The sequence below is a fragment of the Poecilia mexicana genome, unplaced genomic scaffold (genome assembly GCF_051168715.1).
Source record: "Poecilia mexicana isolate PSO_F unplaced genomic scaffold, ASM5116871v1 scaffold_1, whole genome shotgun sequence".
Classification (NCBI taxonomy): Eukaryota; Metazoa; Chordata; class Actinopteri; order Cyprinodontiformes; family Poeciliidae; genus Poecilia; species Poecilia mexicana.
The window spans coordinates 16306347-16324764 of record NW_028263370.1 but is presented as its reverse complement, the minus strand read 5'-3'; the positions used below and the strand labels follow the sequence as shown (position 1 = coordinate 16324764).

The 18418-nt window shown below is 38.6% G+C and overlaps 3 protein-coding genes across 3 annotated transcripts in view; 1 reads left to right on the top strand and 2 right to left on the bottom strand.

Annotated features, from left to right (window-relative positions):
- The first annotated feature begins 9 nt into the window (after positions 1 to 9).
- LOC106922546 (lysozyme g-like) lies at positions 10 to 2600 on the top strand. Its single transcript, XM_014995061.2, has 4 exons — positions 10 to 97; positions 193 to 389; positions 478 to 616; positions 2117 to 2600. The coding sequence occupies exons 1-4, from the start codon at positions 10 to 12 to the stop codon at positions 2248 to 2250; spliced, it is 558 nt and encodes a 185-aa protein (XP_014850547.2). The 3' UTR covers positions 2251 to 2600.
- LOC106922545 (uncharacterized) lies at positions 2597 to 10583 on the bottom strand. The gene is made up of 6 exons (XM_014995060.2): positions 10230 to 10583; positions 7063 to 7349; positions 6302 to 6510; positions 5395 to 5508; positions 5140 to 5305; positions 2597 to 4084 (listed from the first exon to the last, which is right to left on the bottom strand). Exons 2-6 carry the CDS (start codon positions 7325 to 7327, stop codon positions 3906 to 3908), a joined length of 933 nt encoding a protein of 310 aa, XP_014850546.2. The 5' UTR covers positions 7328 to 7349; positions 10230 to 10583; the 3' UTR covers positions 2597 to 3905.
- A 2801-nt stretch (positions 10584 to 13384) lies between these two features.
- evi5l (ecotropic viral integration site 5 like) overlaps positions 13385 to 18418 on the bottom strand; it is a 47488-nt gene continuing 42454 nt past the window's right edge. The window contains exon 19 of the mRNA XM_014995064.2: positions 13385 to 17574. Within this exon, the coding sequence (XP_014850550.2) occupies positions 17257 to 17574 (318 nt within the window). The 3' untranslated portion in view covers positions 13385 to 17256. The remainder of the gene's footprint in view (positions 17575 to 18418) is intronic.

Sequence of the window (18418 nt, the reverse complement as noted above, 5' to 3'; positions counted from 1 at the left end):
AATGCTGATATGTTTACAGGTTATGGAGACATCACTAGAGTTTCTGCCTCAGGTGCTTCTGAGAAGACTTCTCAGCAGGATAGACTGGGTTACTCTGGTAGATACTGAAGATAAACAGCTGACTGAACTGAAAATGTTAATCTGCTGGGCTGAAAAACGACAAACTCATGTGGCTGTAATTTCTCCAAACAGGTGTGGAGGCGTCAGAAAAAATGGCCCAAACGGATTCTGGAAGAATGAATAAGTACAAATCAAAAATCAACAGAGTGGGAAGTCAGTGCGGTATTGATCCAGCCCTTATTGCTGCCATCATCTCCAGAGAGTCCAGAGCTGGAAACATCCTGCATAACGGATGGGGGGATCACGGTAACGGCTGGGGACTCATGCAGGTCGACAAATTTAGTTCCAACATGCTAAATCTTACCAAATGCTTCACAAAGAGAGATTTACCGCTTTTTTATTTCCATAAACATGCAGGTGGATATTAGATATCACCAAAAGGAAGGAGACTGGGACAGTGAGGAGCATCTCCGCCAAGCTACAGGGATCCTTATTCATTTCATTAAAAGGATTCAGAACAAGTTCCCGAACTGGAGCAGAGAGCAGCAGCTGAAAGGTTTGTTTCTCACAGTAGCCTCTTGGAGAAAATACTCCTGAGCATTTCTCTGAAACGTCTTCCAGCTGCCTAACTGGGGCGGTTGGGGTGAGTCTCTGAACGGGCGTGGCCACGGCGGTTGCCTAATGGGCGGGGCCGAGTGGCGTCACCGTCTACTCTTGAAATCTGATTGGTCACCATGTCTGGCCACACCCGCCGGAGCTGTCGACCATTTTGGCAGAAATACTTGCTGATTCAGTTTTTAAAAAAAAGTTAAAACAAATGGGACATTACATGTTACTTAACATTTACATGCAATTATAACCAAGTGACTAATTTTCATCTGTAGTCTACTTGGCAGGTTAATGTTTATTATGTTTTTTTTTTTTTTTTTTTTAAAGAAAAAGCAACCTCAGATTATGGTACAAAACAAACTTCACAAAGGAGAAAATTAAACAGTAATTTGCAATTTATAATGGTTCAATCATTTTCACTTTAAGTTGGTTCAGTTAAGTTATGCTAAACTAAACATGCTAACTGTGTAACTAGAAAAACATGTCTTAAGCCACTGTAACAAACATAGTTTTTGCATGTTCAATATTTTTGCGTGGGTAAATAAACAGTTTATTCAAGTTTTGGCACTGCTTTTTGTAATCTAAATCTTTAGTGCCTTTAGATTAGCGGTTCTCAACGTGGGCGGTACCGCCGCCCGGGGGGCGTTCAGAGGACGACAGGGGGCGCTGGCAGACACTTTTACAAAAGGGAGGCGCTGGGATTCCTTTGGGGGGCGTTTGGTCGAAGAAGGTAAACATACACCTTATATGCACAACAGTACCAGTTTAGACTTTGAGCAAGTTGGTAAAACTGTATTGTGCAACACTAGATCATGCTTGGTTGCAACGGTATCGATGGCAGCACTTCTTCTATTCAGTGTTTGTAGCTTGTAGCTCCGCTCTCTTGCTACTGGTACCCAACTTTAGATGAAATTGTCTAGATTATAGATGAAATTATTATCTAGACACGGCCCTGTTAACGCCACAAAATAAGTAATAATGTCATGCAGTGTTATGCCATACACAATATCGGTGTTATGCCATACACCAGGCTCTATGTCCTGTTCCCTGTTAAATAAATTATTCTACTTTATATGTACAACTCCGCTCCATTGTAACATGAACAGGTGAGGCTGCGGCTCACCTCTCTGACTGAACATCTAACTATTGCATCGAACATTTTGAGAGGCTTTACCGCCGCTCATAAGGCCAGTATTCATCAATGAAGCGCCCCCTGCTGTTCAGCATTCAAATTGACTCTGTGTAACATTTATTGGCAAGTTCATGTCCTTGCCATTCTAATAAATAAATAGTTTAAATATTACATTTAGTATTGTGGATAATTTTACTCTGGTATATATTTTTTCTTCAGTAGGATAAGTTGGTGAACTTATAAAAAATATTTAACAAGCACACTGGTGTTCTGATTATTATAGTTTGATTATTATGACTTTTTTTTACTCTGCAGGAGGAATAGCGGCCTACAACACGGGGGATGGAAAGGTCCATACATATGAAAATGTGGATCAACACACAACTGGCAAAGATTACTCCAATGATGTTGTTGCCAGAGCCAAATGGTACAAAAGAAACGGTTTCTAAAGTCTGCGGCTGATAAACCAGAGTGTGTCCAGCTAAAAAGAAAAAATACTTTCATGTATGCAGCTGTTTTAGATTATGCTTGATTTATGCTTCAGCAATCTGTTTAGGTTTCTATTTAGTCGGAGCAAAGCTGGTGGAAAAGTCATGTTTAGAATCAACAGCGTCCATTATGTTAAATCTGATGCTTAAAGAGAAATTCATGTTCTGTGCAGAATGTTTTGCATTTGTAATCATAAACCGCTGAATAAATTTGAATAAAATGGTAATTGCTAATTATTGAAATAAATGTAACAAAATGCATCATTTTCTCATGTTGCAACCAAATGTAATTAAATGAAGACTAACATTTTCATGGTAGCGGTTTATTTGTGGACTTTAGGCTTGATGGCTTCACAAAAGACTTGGGATTCAATTTTCTACCAATGATTTCACTCAAACCTGAGCCTTCACTCAAACTTGAGATGGATGATGAAGGTGAATTTAATGATGAACTTACAAAACTCACAGGAAACTCAGAAATTAGGGTGACAGGAATAAAACAGAAGATTATGACAGAATGAATCCTGGGAGTTTAAATAGTGTGGATATGTGATTGTGGCCTGGGAAACTGGTGAGTACAATAAACAAAATGAAGAGCAGCTGGGGAGAATCTAAGAAATGAGCTGAGGTAGGAAGAAAAATGGACACAGGAAACTATTAGAATAAAACAGAGTACACATAACGCCAAAATTATTTCCATAAAACTTAGTTTAAATGCATGCAGTTAAACTAAGCGCACAGACAGTTGTACTTTGGGGGAGCAAGGTCTGGTTTTAATTTGATGAAATGTTGTTTTATGAGTTAGAGCTACTGATTAGCATAGAAGTGGAAACTCAAAATTCAATCCATTTGTTGAATTTTTATCCGACAAACACAAAGTATGATTTTGAAATGAAAGTGAAATAATAGATGATTTTTCAGGTTTTCAGAAATACAAATCTGTAAAATGTAAGTTGCATATATATTCAGACACATTTATTCTTGTAACACTAAACAGAATAAACTAATTGCCTTCAGAAGAGTAAATATATAACATTTTCAACAAAGAACATAAGTGACAGAGTATTCATCTGAAAAAGGTGTTCAGGACGCAGGCGATAGTTGAAAAAAAATAAAATCTGTATTCAGAGGTTTTGTAGTACAAATAAAATTATTTTTTCTAGCTTTGTACAAATTAAACTTATATGAAAATGGTAAAATAAATTAAATCCTCAGATCCCATGGCCCGAAACATTCCTCTTGTCCAACGTAATTAAATAAAATAAGCTAATTACGCTAAGAAGTTTTGAAACTTAACCTTTTATTGCCTTTTCTTCTCTTTGTCCAGTAAATAAACATGAGAAACATCTCTGCAAACATATTCAGATCTCAGAAATGTAAAAGTAATTATTTTTGAAAGGTTTAGTGCAGAGCGCAGCAGCTGCTAAACAAGCAAACTCCATCCAAAGCTGCAGCAGTCTTTATTTTCATCTGATGTTTTAGGCCACAAAAGACACACGAGGTGCACTGCAGCTGAGCGAAGTCTGTAGATACATGAGACCTGGTCATCAGAACAGCAGGCGGAAGGGATGTCTGTCCTCAAAGTGTTTTGTGTGACGAAGGAGAAAGGTCAGAGGTCAGCGGTAGGTGCAGTGGTGCTCCTGGTGCTGCCCCAGGTCCACTTTGTGCTGGAAGCTGTAGTGGCAGAGAGTGCAGCGGTAGGGCCGGTCGTCCCTGTGCTTTCGGCTGTGCGTGATGAGGTTGGAGCTCTGGCTGAATGCTTTGCCGCATATCTGGCAAACATGAGGTTTCTCCCCTGCAAAAGGCCGACAGGTCATGGTTTAAGAGTTTCTGAAGGGTTGACTCACACATGACGACATTCCTCTATTTCATTTCTACATATTAATGATTAAAAATGCTACTGAAATTTAAAAATACTTTATTAATCCCAAAGGGAAAATAAATGTAACTCATATGAATTCAAATTCTTCAGAGTTATTATAGATGTTAATAACCCTGTCTGTGTTACAGTGAATTTGAAGAAGCCTCTGATTGAAGACACTCTGTTTTCCCAGGACAGTCTCATGAAGAAATAAATATAAAAAACTACTGACAGAAAGATGCACCAATAGACTCAAACTGTTGTTTTTGTCGTCTATTGTAAGATAAAATAAGAAGAAAATCCTATTTTTACTCAAAAAATATGTATACTTTTTATGTAAACAGTTCTTTTTCTGTTGCCAAGATAAAAACCTTTTCAAATTGTCGTGATTAAATCAGGAGTTGTGCAGTTAATCATACAGACAGGAATTGCTCTCTCTACGAGCAGCATGCGCCCCCTACTGTGCAGCAGCTAAACTGCAGCTCTGGAAAAAACTAAGAGCCCGCTACACTGACTGAAAATCTCCTGGTTATTCCACCAAATATTGATTTCTGAACTCCTCCTGAGTTAAAACATTACCATTATTGTTTTTAAATGAATATGAACTTCTTTTCTTTGTCTGAAAGCACTGCATCTTTTTAGTTATTTTGACCATTTCTCATTTTCTGCTAATAAATGCTAAATTTTTTGCTTGAGATTTCAGAAACATGTTGTCAGTAGTTCCTAGAATGAAAGAACAATGTTCATTTTACTCAAACCTTAAGTAAAATCAGAGAAACCGATCATTATAAGTGGTCTCTTAATTTTTTCCAGAGCTGTATATAGAAATATATAAAAAGCGCAGCAGCTTACAGAGTTTACACCAGTTTGCATCTTATTACAGTGTTGGTTTGTCAAAGCTGCAGTGTACAACATTAAGTTTCAGTAACAACCAGAAGCTCAACTCGGCACATTCGTGTCACCGATGCTAGCAGCTAGCATAAACCTACCTGTGTGAATGAATGTGTGTTTCTTCATGTCCGACTTCTGGTGGAATCTCTTGCCGCAGTACTGACAGGGATACGGCCGTGTGTCCGAATGTATGAGCAGGTGGGTGGAGAGAGTGGAGGAACGCTTGAACACTTTCCCACACACCTCACAGCCGAAGGTCTTCTCCTGAAACGTGGAAGTGAGAGTCATTAAAATACAACATTCAGTGCTGCTTTCTGAATATAAATCATCTGTAAAGGATCTGCGGTTCTGACCTTGCCCCTGTGTGAAGACTTCTTATTATCAGCCCTGCTGGCCTTGAAGTGGGCAGCTTTGTTTCCATGACTTTTGCATATATGTGTCTTCAGGCTTGACAGAGATGAAAATATCTGCAGAAAAGAGATGAATGGTGTTTAGCTAGACTAGTGAATCATTAGAAAGTGTTTGAAAATATAAAAAATGATCTAAAAATATTGAGAGTTCTTGGTGCAAAGGTTTTTTTGTTTTTTTTAGCTCTTAAAGGTGACCTATTATGCTTCCTAGAACAGGTTAGAGCATACAAAACACGTTCACTACATTTGTTTTAAACAAAATCATTCTTAGATAAGGGCATTTTAGTCGGCTCAGTTGTGCCTAATTCGATCTCCTTTCAGAGAGAACTGTTTTAGGATCTGTTGTCATTTTAAAATTCAAAATGGTCACCGAAGTCAGTGTTTATACTCACATAAAAATGGCTGCAAACAGATGCACAGTTATACAAGAAAAAAAACAGCTGAATAACTGTGCAGGAGCGCTGCTTGGGTTGCTAGGTAACGGGCTGGGCTTCTCTGGGGTTGCTAAGTGACAGGGTGGGCTTCTCTGGGGTTGCTAGGTAACAGGCTGGGCTTCTCTGGGGTTGCTAGGTAACAGGCTGGGCTTCTCTGGGGTTGCTAAGTGACGGGGTGGGCTTCTCTGGGGTTGCTAGGTAACAGGCTGGGCTTCTCTGAGGTTGCTAGGTAATGGGCTGAGCTTTGCCTGGGCTGCTAGCTCACTTTCCAGATCCCAAAAAAACATGATCTTAATCCCATTAATCAGCTATACGGAGTTTTTTTTGGGGGGGAGGGGGGGTTTGTTTAGTAGCAGTAGAGACTCAAATGAAAGTACAAAAACATTCAATTGTGAATAGTTGAAATGTTGACATACTTTGCCACAGAGCAGACACTCTTGCCTCAGTGCACTGATCCTGGAGCAGCTGCTGTTCCTCGTCTCCCTCTCGATGTGCTGTGGTGGAGTCAGATGTCCCAGGTCCTCTGACAGTTTGTCCGGATAATCTGAGCTCACGGCAGAACTCAGCCATGCTCCTGTTACGGGAGGGATAGCGCCCCCTTTCTCCTGTTTGATAAAGGTACACCCTACAGAAAAGAAATGCAGGGTATTAAAAAAAATCACATGGTCATAAACCTATAAACATGAAACCTCAGACGATCAAATTTGACAACTTTTCCAACATTTGTATGCTCTCAATCAAAATACTGCATGTGTGGCGTGAAATAATCTGTCACTGTAACGTACTTTTTCATCAATATTAAAGAATAAATTGCTTAAAATAAGCTCATATTTTAAGAAAAGTTACGAGTAAGTTAGTTTGTCTTATTTCAAGTGTACTAAGATATTCAAACATGTATTTTTGATCTTGAAACTAGAAACTAGACCAAAATACTTGGTAAAAATATTATGTTTTTGCAGTATAGTCAAATATCTTCAGTACAATTAAAGTTTCAAGTCTTTTATTTTGAAACTTAAATGCAACTTGAGTCTGAATCTCAAACTTGATTCATCAAGAAAAGATGCTACAGTAACATGCATTTTGCACCTTTCATCCCAAAACACATGCAAAGTAGAGATGCATGAAGAAGATTTGGAAATTTAAAAGAACTTGACTCATGAAGGAATATGTCTCCTACCGTTGGATTTGGGACTGAATTGCTGAAGAAGGTGCATGTTTGCATCGGTGCAACTGGAAACATAAATGTTGGCCTGTGAGGTTAGAATAGACGCTTGCTTTTCATCTGGCTCTTTGGCTGCGGAGTACCCCAGGGACGCGTCCCAGGACTCCACGTTTTTCTCTAACTTGCCGAACACCACCGGGGTGGAACCAGGACTGGGGCATCTCACTGCGGCCCGAAGGTGGTGCAGCCCTCCGCGCTTCACCAGAAAAGATCGAGGCATCACTCAGCTGATTCAAAGTAAACTACAGCAAGAAAAGAGAGAAAGAGATCACACAGTTAAATTTAGCTTCAGAAAATTTGACAAAGTATGTCAAAAATTATTACTAGAAATGGTTCAGATTAGTTTTTTTTTTTGGTTTTTTTTTTGCCGTGTTAGTGAGAACCTCTTAAACAGTGGAACCAGAAATACTCTTACTGTGCAGAAGGGGGCAGCAGAACTACATTCTTTCTCTGGTTTAAATCTGAACCTCGTATTTACGGAAAAACAGCCACGGAATTACAGGATTAAACGAGACAATGACAAGGCAGTTTTCAGTTTCCGGTTCCCAATAAATTAACCATATCCTGTGAATTTAATTTTGATGTTTTGGATGATAATTAGGTGCTTTGTTCCCAATACTCCATGAAGCATAAATATGGCAAAAAAAAGAAAGAAAGAAAGAAAGAAAGAACGAAAGAAAGAAATCTACTAGTTTTACTTTAAAATACACCTGGAAACTCTGTATATTTAACTGTGGTCTCTTTCTTATATGTACTTGTTGCTAAGCTTTAAAAATGTAGTTTTGTGTGGGAGTTTATGCAGAAAGTTTTCAAAAGGGCGGGCCAGATGTGAGCCGGTGATAATCTTGGGATGAGAAACCAAAATCGAAAGTCATAGTTTTCAGCAGGCCTTTAACCCTTTTACGCCAGAGTAAAAGGGTTAATGCAGTGTCATTTATAAGAGGAGAATATGATGAGTCAAAGCAGCATAAGATGGAAGATAAAAAATGGACTTAGGCATAACTAACTACATAATTAAGTAAGTAAATACTACAACTCATTAAAAACATCTCCCTCCATCACAGGGCCGGTGAGGCCGGGCCGGCCACTGAGATCTCCTGCTCTCCTCTCTGCCCTGCTTGGTGCCGCCACCGCTTTCCTTTCTACAAGGGTTCCCAACAAAGGATTAATAAATAACAGTTCGCTACTTTCTCAGACTTGAAAAACGATTAAACAAAGCAAAACTGTTTAATGACTGAAACTGAATCTAACACTGAGGTTTAAATTTGCACCCAACAACTATGAGAAACGGACCATTATCACTTAAAAGCAACACGTCTCATGACTCAGTGTCTGCACTTGACACATTTAAAGGAGAGACGCCAGTTCACGATGCTGCTGATAGAAACCAGACGGCGTTGGACCATCGTCGCCATGTTTTAAAGCAGCAAATCTAAGTTGAATTTAGGAGGTTTAATGAACTAATTGAAGTATTTTGTGAAAGTCTTTCATTCTGTGTGGTGAAATGAGACGTACTGACAGCAAAAAATGTCATTAATATATCCAAAGTGGGGCAGGACGTCACTCACTGAGGCTGTCAGTCTTGTCCTCGGCCTTCATGTCTTCCTCCTCTTCCTCTCTCTGTCCTCTTTCCTGTTCAATAGCGCTAAAATAAAAGCTGCTAGTGTTGTAAATCGTAGCGTAAATAGCTTAGTTTTTGTACATTTCTAAAGTGAGTGTTTGTGACAGTTTACTGAATAATAACTGAATCTTAAAATGTAGATTTTTGGTTTTAGATGAACAGAAATGGTTTCCAACCATGAACACGGGTTTCCTACAGACTGGGTTCAACAACAACTACGAGATTAGAAACATTTTTTTTTAAATAATCTGGAACAAACATGTCATTTTTTAAAATAAATGCTCAGTAGTTAATGCATTTTCTTTTTGTGAAGAAGGACATCGTTTACGAGAGACTTGTTGGGATTACAGCAAAAAATGTCGGAAATCATGAAAACCATCTGCTTTGTGTGTCTTAAACCTAATTCAAAAAGTTAATTTAACAAACAATAGATGTTTATTTTTTTGTTTGAAATGACGTCGTCCTCATGTATTACACATCACTCATGGTAAGAAAGAAAGAGGTTGTAGATATGAGTCAGGACATTAGTTGAAAAAGTTGCTGGAACAATTTGAGTTTTCTTCGACTCCATGGAGAACAAAGTAACACCCTGCTAAACCTCCACCACCTTCTGCTGCACACTGCTGCTCAGCTGGTGTAAAACAACTACAAATGTTACAGAAAACATTATTCTAACTGTGTTTCATAATGAAAACGGATATTTTTACTCCAGAGTGTCTGAAAATCTTAGCCAGACAATCCGCCCTTTAAGCTCCTGACTCGTGTATTTTGTGCTTATCTGCCCGTTTTGGGATGTAATTCATTTTTCTGAAACGTTTCTATTTTGGTTTCGTCTCTGTGTAAAATGAATGAAGTGGAAGAGCAGTTTTACACTTGAATTTAGCTTGCCTGACTTTAGAATCACATCAGTTAGGTGTTAAAAGCCTAGAAAAGACAGAAAGCCTGCTTTTACTTAGCATAAAGTACATCAAAAGGAGCAGAAGTTTAACCTTTGACCTGTGTGTGCGCGTGTTACATCTTAAAGGGGTTTCTTGTGCAAACAAAAGAAGTAAAAACTCGTTTCTGAAGATCACCGAACTTAATTTCTGATCAGGTTTTCTCTTCATCAAGACTTGAAGGAGTTGCAGGAGACGTTTACGCTTGAACGCTGTGATTTATGCTGCTGCTGCCGCTGGTGATGGCTCTTTGGGCCGGAAGCTTTCTAACACAACCCAGTTCGCTGCGATCAAGATTTTGTCTCAGAAATGACCAAAGATGAACAAAGAGTCATCCTCGATCATTGTTAATCAGTTTATTATTAGAGGAATGTAAAAACGTGATGTTGAAGGTGGAGAAACGGTCCTGGGAATCCTAAAAGCTCTGACTGTAGGACTGAGTCTCCAGTGTTCAACATGAAACCAAACGAGGAGTTTTTCAGATTACACATTTAGGAAAGTGTATGTATGAGCAGATGTGTACAACTGGTTAGAATGAAACTAAAATAAAAAGTGCAAACACTCACCAGATTTTTTTACATCCCACCGAAGCTCCCCAGCATCCCAGAGACTTCCTGCTGTCGCCGTCTGACGGACCGGAGGCTCACATGAAGCCAGAGAGAGGACACATGGTCAGCACGCTCACAGGCTGATCTCTCTGGGTCGAAGTGATGCGAGCAACCGAGGATGAGGAAGTGCTTCGGCGCTGAAGCCTTTGAACCCACACCACAAAGCTTCCTCACACACAAACTGAAGCGCTGCACACTCGAGGAAGCAGCAGCACCAAAAACGACCCGGCTCGGTTTAAAAATAAACCCCAAGTGTGCAGGAATCACAGGAAGGTTGCAGTGGGGCGCAAAGCCACCCACGACAGAAGGCCCGACTAGGGAGGAATTAAATAAATCTGATTAAGAGGAAGGAGACTGCGCTGGAAATTCTGCAGAAAGTGTCGACACGTTGTGTCGACACGGTCGTGTTTCAACAGAGACCATCGAGGTCGGGTTTAGAAGAAGAAGGTTAATGCAACAACAATTTGCTTCTGGTGTATTGAATGAAAACTAGGGGAACAGGAAGGCCACAAAGTCAGTTCAGTTCATGTTTATTCCATTTTTTTTTCTAATTCAATAATAATAATCATCATCATCGAGCTTTTGGTTTCTGGTGAAACTAACCTGAAGCAAAGTGTGGCGAGAATTTCTAAATGTATTACCAGATTTGCGAGTGAATTGCAAACGTCTCTGATGAACAGTGATTCATTCTTGGCTCGTAAGTCATTGGAAAACTTTGGTTCGACCATTTAGCAAATATATTCACAGTCAACGTATGAGTAAATAAAAAACACATTTTCTACATATGTGTCACTCCAAATCGAAAGCAGAGAATTAAACATTACCTGATTAAAAACTTGATTTATCATTTTCCACAGAACAAACATGAGACATTAAAACCAGGATGTATGTTGGTACCATTGTGATAATGTTAAAGTTCATGGCAGAAAAATGAACTTCTTTTTATGTAACTGAATAACTGTGACTGCATGAGACAGCAATTATAGAACTACACTGAAAAACATCCAAGCTTGAAGAGTGAAATTTATTAAAGAGTCAAATTTATTTGTCAAATAAATTTATCCGGTTTTAGATTTTGAACCTAAATGTGAGTTTGTGAAAGATAAACTTACAGCAGTAGGTTGTTAATTTTTTTATTAATTTTGTCAAACCTCCAAGAGTTGAATAAACTAGAGTTTTTAGGTTAGCACTTAAAAAACTGAAAGAAGAAAAAGACAGGAATGGGAACTATTTCCCAGAATGCTTAGCGACATGTTTCTGTATCCTGAGATGGAAGTGCGTCACATTGATCCGACTCTGGTGTTTTATTAAGGGATATGTTTATTTTAAAGCTTGAGGATAAAGTCCTGTTCACACTAAATGTTTCTGAGCCGAATTCATTGTGAAATTTAGTAAAATTCATTATCAGATCAGAAATTTTGTTCATGTAATTTGAAACAAAAATTATTCTAAAGTAAAATAAGTACTTATTTTACTTTATATTGTGAGTTAAATAATAGAGAAATGTGGATCTTTAGTTTTTTTTTGATATTGTGAAATAATTATTTTGTTTAAATTGCAGCATTAAGTTAAAACTCACAATTCAAGATCAAAGAACTTAAAAAACAATGTTTAAACAACTTGTCTCTTGTTGTTAAATCAACTTCATAAACTTTAATTTGTGAGTTAAAACCAAAACGACTTTGTCTAAACTGCATTTTCCAGGCAGCAGGTGGACTTTCATTTTCAAGTTAAACCAACTTCAGATGTTTTACAGTGCACAAACACAAATACTGCTATTTGTAATTCAATTCACAAAAAATTGTGATTTTTATCACTAAACTGCACACACAAACTACATCTTATCACATTTTTCAAATGTATTAATCTTTATTGATGCTTATTGAACAAATAGTCAACATAATAGTAAAAAAACAATAATCTTGACAAAACCAACATTATTGTTTTTTTTCTCAAAACATCATTATTTGGATTTAATCAAAAAGAAATGTATCACGATATATGATACAAACTTGATTTGAGCATCTAGTTATAAAGTTGACATAAAAATCAAACTTTTCCACTCTTCTCATGTAACAACCACAAATTATGTATTTTAATGGCAATTTATGATATAGATTAATAAAAATGTGTAGAAATGATACATTGTTTAGAAAAAAGAATGACTAAAACTCTGAAATCATGGTTTGGATTATTTTTAATGCCTTCCTTACTCTGAGACAACTAAATAAAATAGTCCACATCGTCTGTCTGTGCGTAATTTACTCTCAGTGTTAACAGAAATGCTCCTTGACGTTTGGGAACATCGCATAGTGTGGAAGACCAAAGAACACAGTAGGGAGGAAGAAGATTAGAGAAAGACTTTAACATCCCACAGAGGAATGTTCAATCCATGGAAAATGAAAAGATGAGCCGACCAGGACAGGCTGAGGGTGACTCTGGAGGGGCTGCAGAAATCAACAGCTCAGGTGGGAGAAATTGATGACAGGACAAAGAAGATGATGAAGAAGCTGCAGGAGACCAAAACTGAGGATTTTTGGTTGGAAGAAAAAGCTTCAAAAGACTTGAGATTGGGACGTAAATTAATCTAAACATACAGTGGTTCAGATCAAAACATACCCATCTGTTAAAATGGTCCAGTCAAAGTCCAGACCTAAATCCACTTGAGTTCTTGTGGCGATGGTTGGAAATGGATGCCCTCAATTCAGTCGGGCTGAGATTGAGATGTTTTGTGCTGGTTTGTTGCATAAAATCCAAATAAAATAAACAACTCTGAAGTTTGTGGTTTCAATGTGACAAAAATTATTAAAATGATGCTTGGATCATTTTGCAACACACTATACTAAAAACCTTAGTACAGTAGGATAACACGATGTTTTATATGAATATCTTTAAACGTGGCAGTATATTTGTCTTGTTCTGTAAGATTTACTGTTCAGAAAGTAAATATAATACATTATTCATCTTTACAGTAGCTACAAGTTTTGAAGGTGTCATTTGCTGCACACATCTCTTCCTTGTAAAAGACCAAAGTTACATTTGAACGTTTATACGCTGATGTAACGTAGAGATTATTTACCGAATGTCAGACAACAATAAAGTCAGACCTGTGCAAAGGTGCAATGTCAAAGTTTATTTTGCATCATTCATAGGATACAGGACACTGAAATGTATTTATCCCCATCATACTGAAATCTATACCATTTTTACTGTCGTATAATAATAATAATAATAATATGTCTGACAACATGAGCTGAACTGCATGAGCGGCTGAATGCTGTGGGTATGAAACAGCAGTCGCATACAGTACAGAGATGAGAGGAATCCCAGATCAGGCGATCCGAAACAAAAACTTTTCTTTTTAATCCAAAATGGTAAACCTGGAGTAACACAGTGAGTCCCATGTAAAACGGCTTTGAATTCCAGTCAAAACGGCGACATAATGAGATCATCTCCCAACCTTTATGGCACGTTTGATCATTTTCTCACATACTGTAGTACTGCTAACGAGTCAAAGTTATGACACTGAAGGTTAATGCTACCATATTAAAACTAATTTACAAATAATAAAAACGTAATCACAGTTGGATCTAGTTGGGTTGAGAGACAGTGGTGAGAACGGAGCACCATCACCGATGTTGGACGTGTGTCAGGAACTGATTATTTCGTTTCCTCAGTAATTTCCCTGCAAGTTCAACATTTGATTAATTTATTCATTCTTACCCTTTTGGCTCCTTTTGAAATCAACTTTAAAGATTAATTATGAGACCATAAAACACAGTTCAGGTTTGAGCATTCAGGTTTTGAACCAACGGAGTCCAAAACAAAAAGAGTGAAATTGCCCTTTAGCATCTGTAGCCAGCTGTTGTATTCTCCACTCATTACCAATTGTGTTAACATGACTGACCCCATATAGAGGCCAATACGCTTCATTTATTCATTTCTTTTTTGCCTGACAGTATCCAAAATCTCGATGCCGATTCCAGTGTCGAGATTTCAGTTGCTACATCCAGCTGTTGACACCAAAAGGCTGTTATTTGCAACAGTGTGGTGGGGAAGCCAACATCCTCTTTGCAGCTCTGATGGCCATCGCTGGAAGATCCAGTTTCCTTATTTCGCAGGAGATGGCATCGGGGCTGCATGTCGTCACGGTTTCACTTGGACAATGCAACGTAAAAAAACGTTACGGGGAAGGAATTCTGTACCCAAGTGTTGCAAACGCGCTGGAAAACGAAGAAACAGAAGTAACGGAGCAACTTAAGTTGATCAAAAGTGTGGCTGTGATGCTTATTGTAAAATAGTTTCAGTGCTTCAATAACAAAATTGTTCAGAGGAAAACAAGCTTTTGAATCGGATGCCCTTAAAGAGACAGAATAAACTACAAGGATCAGGATCGATTTCCTGATATTAACTTAATTTTAAATTTGAACTGAAGAGTAAAGCACCTGAAGAAGTGTTGGACATAAGCCATTCACCTATTAAATCTGTTTCTGTAGATGAAAATAATGAGAAATAATTTATATGCATTTCCAAAAATTACTCATCTTCTACCTTTTTTTTTATCTTTCTTTGTAGTGCAAAAAAGCAAAGATGGCTGCTTTATATGAAAACACCCTGTTTGATAACGTATTCGCTTTTCAAACTACTCAAGACCTGACCGAACATGATATAGCTTTAAATATCTGAATTATGCTGTGGGTAATACTTTGCGTTTAAACAAAACAACACTAAGTTTGATATGAAAAATATTTTTCAGTCGTTTCTCTTGCGTACCAAACATAATTTGGTTAATTATTATCGGACATCTTATATCGCATTAAAATCTAATTCCCAGATGGTTGGTAAATTTTCAAATATGACAGAAAAAAAAAGAAAAAAAAACTAAAACAGGACTGTGTAATGTGCACCATCTTGATGAAACCGAATACTGTGAGTTTCACACCTTTGGTCCTTGTATACATGCACTATTCACAACAAGAATGCATCTAAACCGACAAACTTCAGACATGTTGTAGGGCTTGATGTTCGACCAAATCAAATGCCGTCTGCCATTATATTTTATATGTTTATATAGAAAAGGCTTTCACTTGTGTTAAAGGGATAAACTATTAAAGAGTTATTCTCTACTGAAAAAAAAAATTAAAATAACCAAGGCATACAATTGAAATAAAAAATTATTTGAGACAATATTCTGCAAATCTGATCACTCGTAGATGACGAGAGACTTACGACCAGTGACTGATGGTTTTGTCGTTTGGATCACTGAGAAACATAAATAAAAAGAAACTGATCGAAATAGGAAGTATCAGTGGTTTACGGATGTGATTATGACCAGTAAACAGATTTGCACAAACTTTAAAAATATCAAACTAATTATGTTATCCAATTTGTGCAGAACGCTTCTTTTAGGAGTGAAATTCACATTTTAAATGACGTTTGGTGACCCCAAATGAAAAAAACGAGCTCGTCTCTTTCAAAAAGTAATCAAATCTGATCACCAGGGAAACTGAAGTGGTTAGGATGAACTAAAACAAGGTACCACCGTTAGACAAAAGTTAAAAATTCTTCCTCTAATAAGTCAGATGTTAAACTCAAAAACTTTAATTGGGTCTATTGTGATTGCTAATTCTAAAAGATCTGTTAGAAATTGTCAAATAATGCAGCTAAGTTGATATTTTCCTCATTAATTCTTTGTACTCAATGTTACACAGTGTTTCAGTGTTTACTGTTAAACATGATATGCCCTTTGTTTCAGAGAAAGCAAACATCAACTCTCCATGTTCAGCCAAATGTCAAAAGACAGTGAAATAAAGACCAAACGTGTTTCTCTTTCTCACAGAGAAACTGAGTGCTTAGTGTAAAAAAAAAAGTTAATTGTTTTTTTTCTCCTTTTGCAAAGCAACTCCCAACTTTAAACTGTGGCACATAAGAAAAAGTGACATGTTTTCAGTAAAGCAGTGATCTAAAACAACTAAAAAAAAACACCTAAAGAGGATAAATCCAAAATCATAGCAGCACATCTTTCTGTCTCTGAAACAGTGTCACAGTAAACCCACAAGAAATGACAGGTTGGCACAAAGGACGGTGTAAAGTTTGGCCTCTATTGGTATCCCTATAATGACTAAGAGTTTATACAGATATATAAAAAAATAAGAAAAAAAACATACCAAAATAAGTTAAAACATAAATAATAAAAAAACAAAAACGATTTGGCAACTTTGACTTTCTAGCTTTTCTGCGGGCTGTTCTGAAACGGTTTGAAGATGAACTGCTGCACTGACATGCTCGCTTCCTGGCAACTGCAAGCTACACACAGACAAGACGAGTATTCAATATGAATTATTTGAGAAAACCATCTTGTTATGTAACCGAACGGCGTGTGTATGTTCCTCTGCAGCAACCTTCATATTGTTGGGGGTGGGGGGAACGTTTCCACAGAAATCGGAAATAATGGATGGATCTTCTGAGGGAGAAAAGTGATTATGAAGCTGTTTTAACTCTGAGCCAACCAGGAAGGAGGAGTTGGGGAACGCAGTGCATTATGGGAGTAAATCTTCATTCGTAGAGACTCAGGAAATGTGGCTTCCCATCTTTCCCCTCCTTGTGGCCACACATCTTGAGCAGCGAGCAGCAGCAGTTGTGATACAGTCAGTCCTCTCTGTATGCATGTTGGGTGATTATGTTTCGAAGGATATGCAGTTTCTGGCACACGGATATGGAGAGCGGCCGGCCTTACATCGCCGCTTCTTGAAGGAACACCGGATAAGACTTTTTGGTGACGTCGAGACGCTCAGGAACAGAGACGACAGGAGGAGATGGGCAGAAGACGGTCATTCGGTACCACCACGTCTGCGTCACACGAACGGTAAACACTGGGGAAGCCAAAGAGGATCGGACTGATTAAGAAAATCAACAGTAAGAGTTGCCCCTGGATTCTCCTTGGGGGGGGGGAAATGCAAAGGAGCGACCGAAGCCTTTCCAGGTCTCAGTTGTCCAGCACGTCAGCGCACACCATGTTGCCATAAAGCTGCTGCGGGTCTGGATGTGTCTGTACCCGCTCCTCCGCCTCGCTGTCCGTGCTGCCTTCGCTGTCGAGCCGGGTCGACTGGTGACACGGGTCGGACAGCGTGGGGTAAAGGGCGGTGGCGGGCAGCGGGCTGTTGAGGAGGTCGTCGTCTGAGCTAAGGTAGTCTCCCTCGGCGGAGGTGGGGCTGGCCAAGCGCAGGTCCTGGTAGTTGGTGCTTCCTCCTCCGCAGCCGATCCGGGAGCTCGGCGCCGCCTTCTGCCCTCGCAGCTGCCTGACCTGAAGGCAGAGGAGACAGGTTTTACTTCGACAGACCCGGATGGCTTCCTTTTCTACAAATCACTGGCATTCAGATATCTGTGGCATCTCTCAAAAACCAAAAAGGTCCCAATCTGATCCCAGTTATCTTAGCATTCGGACATCAGGATTTCCTGTGACAATAATGAATGGTCAAATACACCAAGTTCACCAAGCCAACTCTGAACGCAACATACTTTGAAGTTTCCTCTGAAGATGGGATTAGGACATAAGTTTCTAAGGCTAATATCTGACTGTTTCATGACGGTCTGAACGTCCCAATTCCAATCTTTTCGCCCAAAAAAATCTGATCGGTGTCGCTTCCATATGAGGTACTAATTTGGATACGTTTCCGACTCTTTCCAAAGTGTCTGCAGTCTGAACGATCATCTCCCTTTTTGTCTGGCTTTTACGTTATTGATGTGAGAGAAATGCAACTAATATCCAACTTTTCTACGGCAGTCTGAACAGTCCAATTCTGAACTTTTCACACCCAAAAAAAAAATCCGATTGTGCCTATACATACATACATGGTACCAATTCGGATGCGTATCTGATTGCTTTCAAAGTGTCTGCAGTCTGAACCGTCATGCCGCATCTTATCTGACTCTTGGCATAATTTTGCACCGGAAAAACCTAGCCGCTGCAAATCTGGACATAAAAAAATGGTTGAAAATTATGAATTTATGAAAAAAGTTTGTCACTGAAGCACATCACAGTCCCACCACTCATGGCTCTGACTAATCCTAAGAAAATGGCAGTCGACGCTCCACAGAAGGTCAGATGTCATTGCTATTAGCTTTCTTCATGTTGTCATGATCTTGTG

What these genes read in the sequence shown, in the direction of transcription:
- LOC106922546 (XM_014995061.2), top strand. Translation starts at nt 10, where the DNA reads ATGTTTACAGGTTATGGAGACATCACTAGAGTTTCTGCCTCAGGTGCT. An exon ending in ACGGCTGGGGACTCATGCAG is followed by an intron (nt 390 to 477) that starts GTCGACAAATTT and finishes ATAAACATGCAG; the next exon opens with GTGGATATTAGATATCACCA. An exon ending in CAGAGAGCAGCAGCTGAAAG is followed by an intron (nt 617 to 2,116) that starts GTTTGTTTCTCA and finishes TTTACTCTGCAG; the next exon opens with GAGGAATAGCGGCCTACAAC.
- LOC106922545 (XM_014995060.2), bottom strand. Translation starts at nt 7,327, where the DNA reads ATGCCTCGATCTTTTCTGGTGAAGCGCGGAGGGCTGCACCACCTTCGG. An exon ending in AGTGTCTGCTCTGTGGCAAA is followed by an intron (nt 5,509 to 6,301) that starts GTATGTCAACAT and finishes TCTTTTCTGCAG; the next exon opens with ATATTTTCATCTCTGTCAAG. An exon ending in ACACACATTCATTCACACAG is followed by an intron (nt 4,085 to 5,139) that starts GTAGGTTTATGC and finishes GGCCTTTTGCAG; the next exon opens with GGGAGAAACCTCATGTTTGC.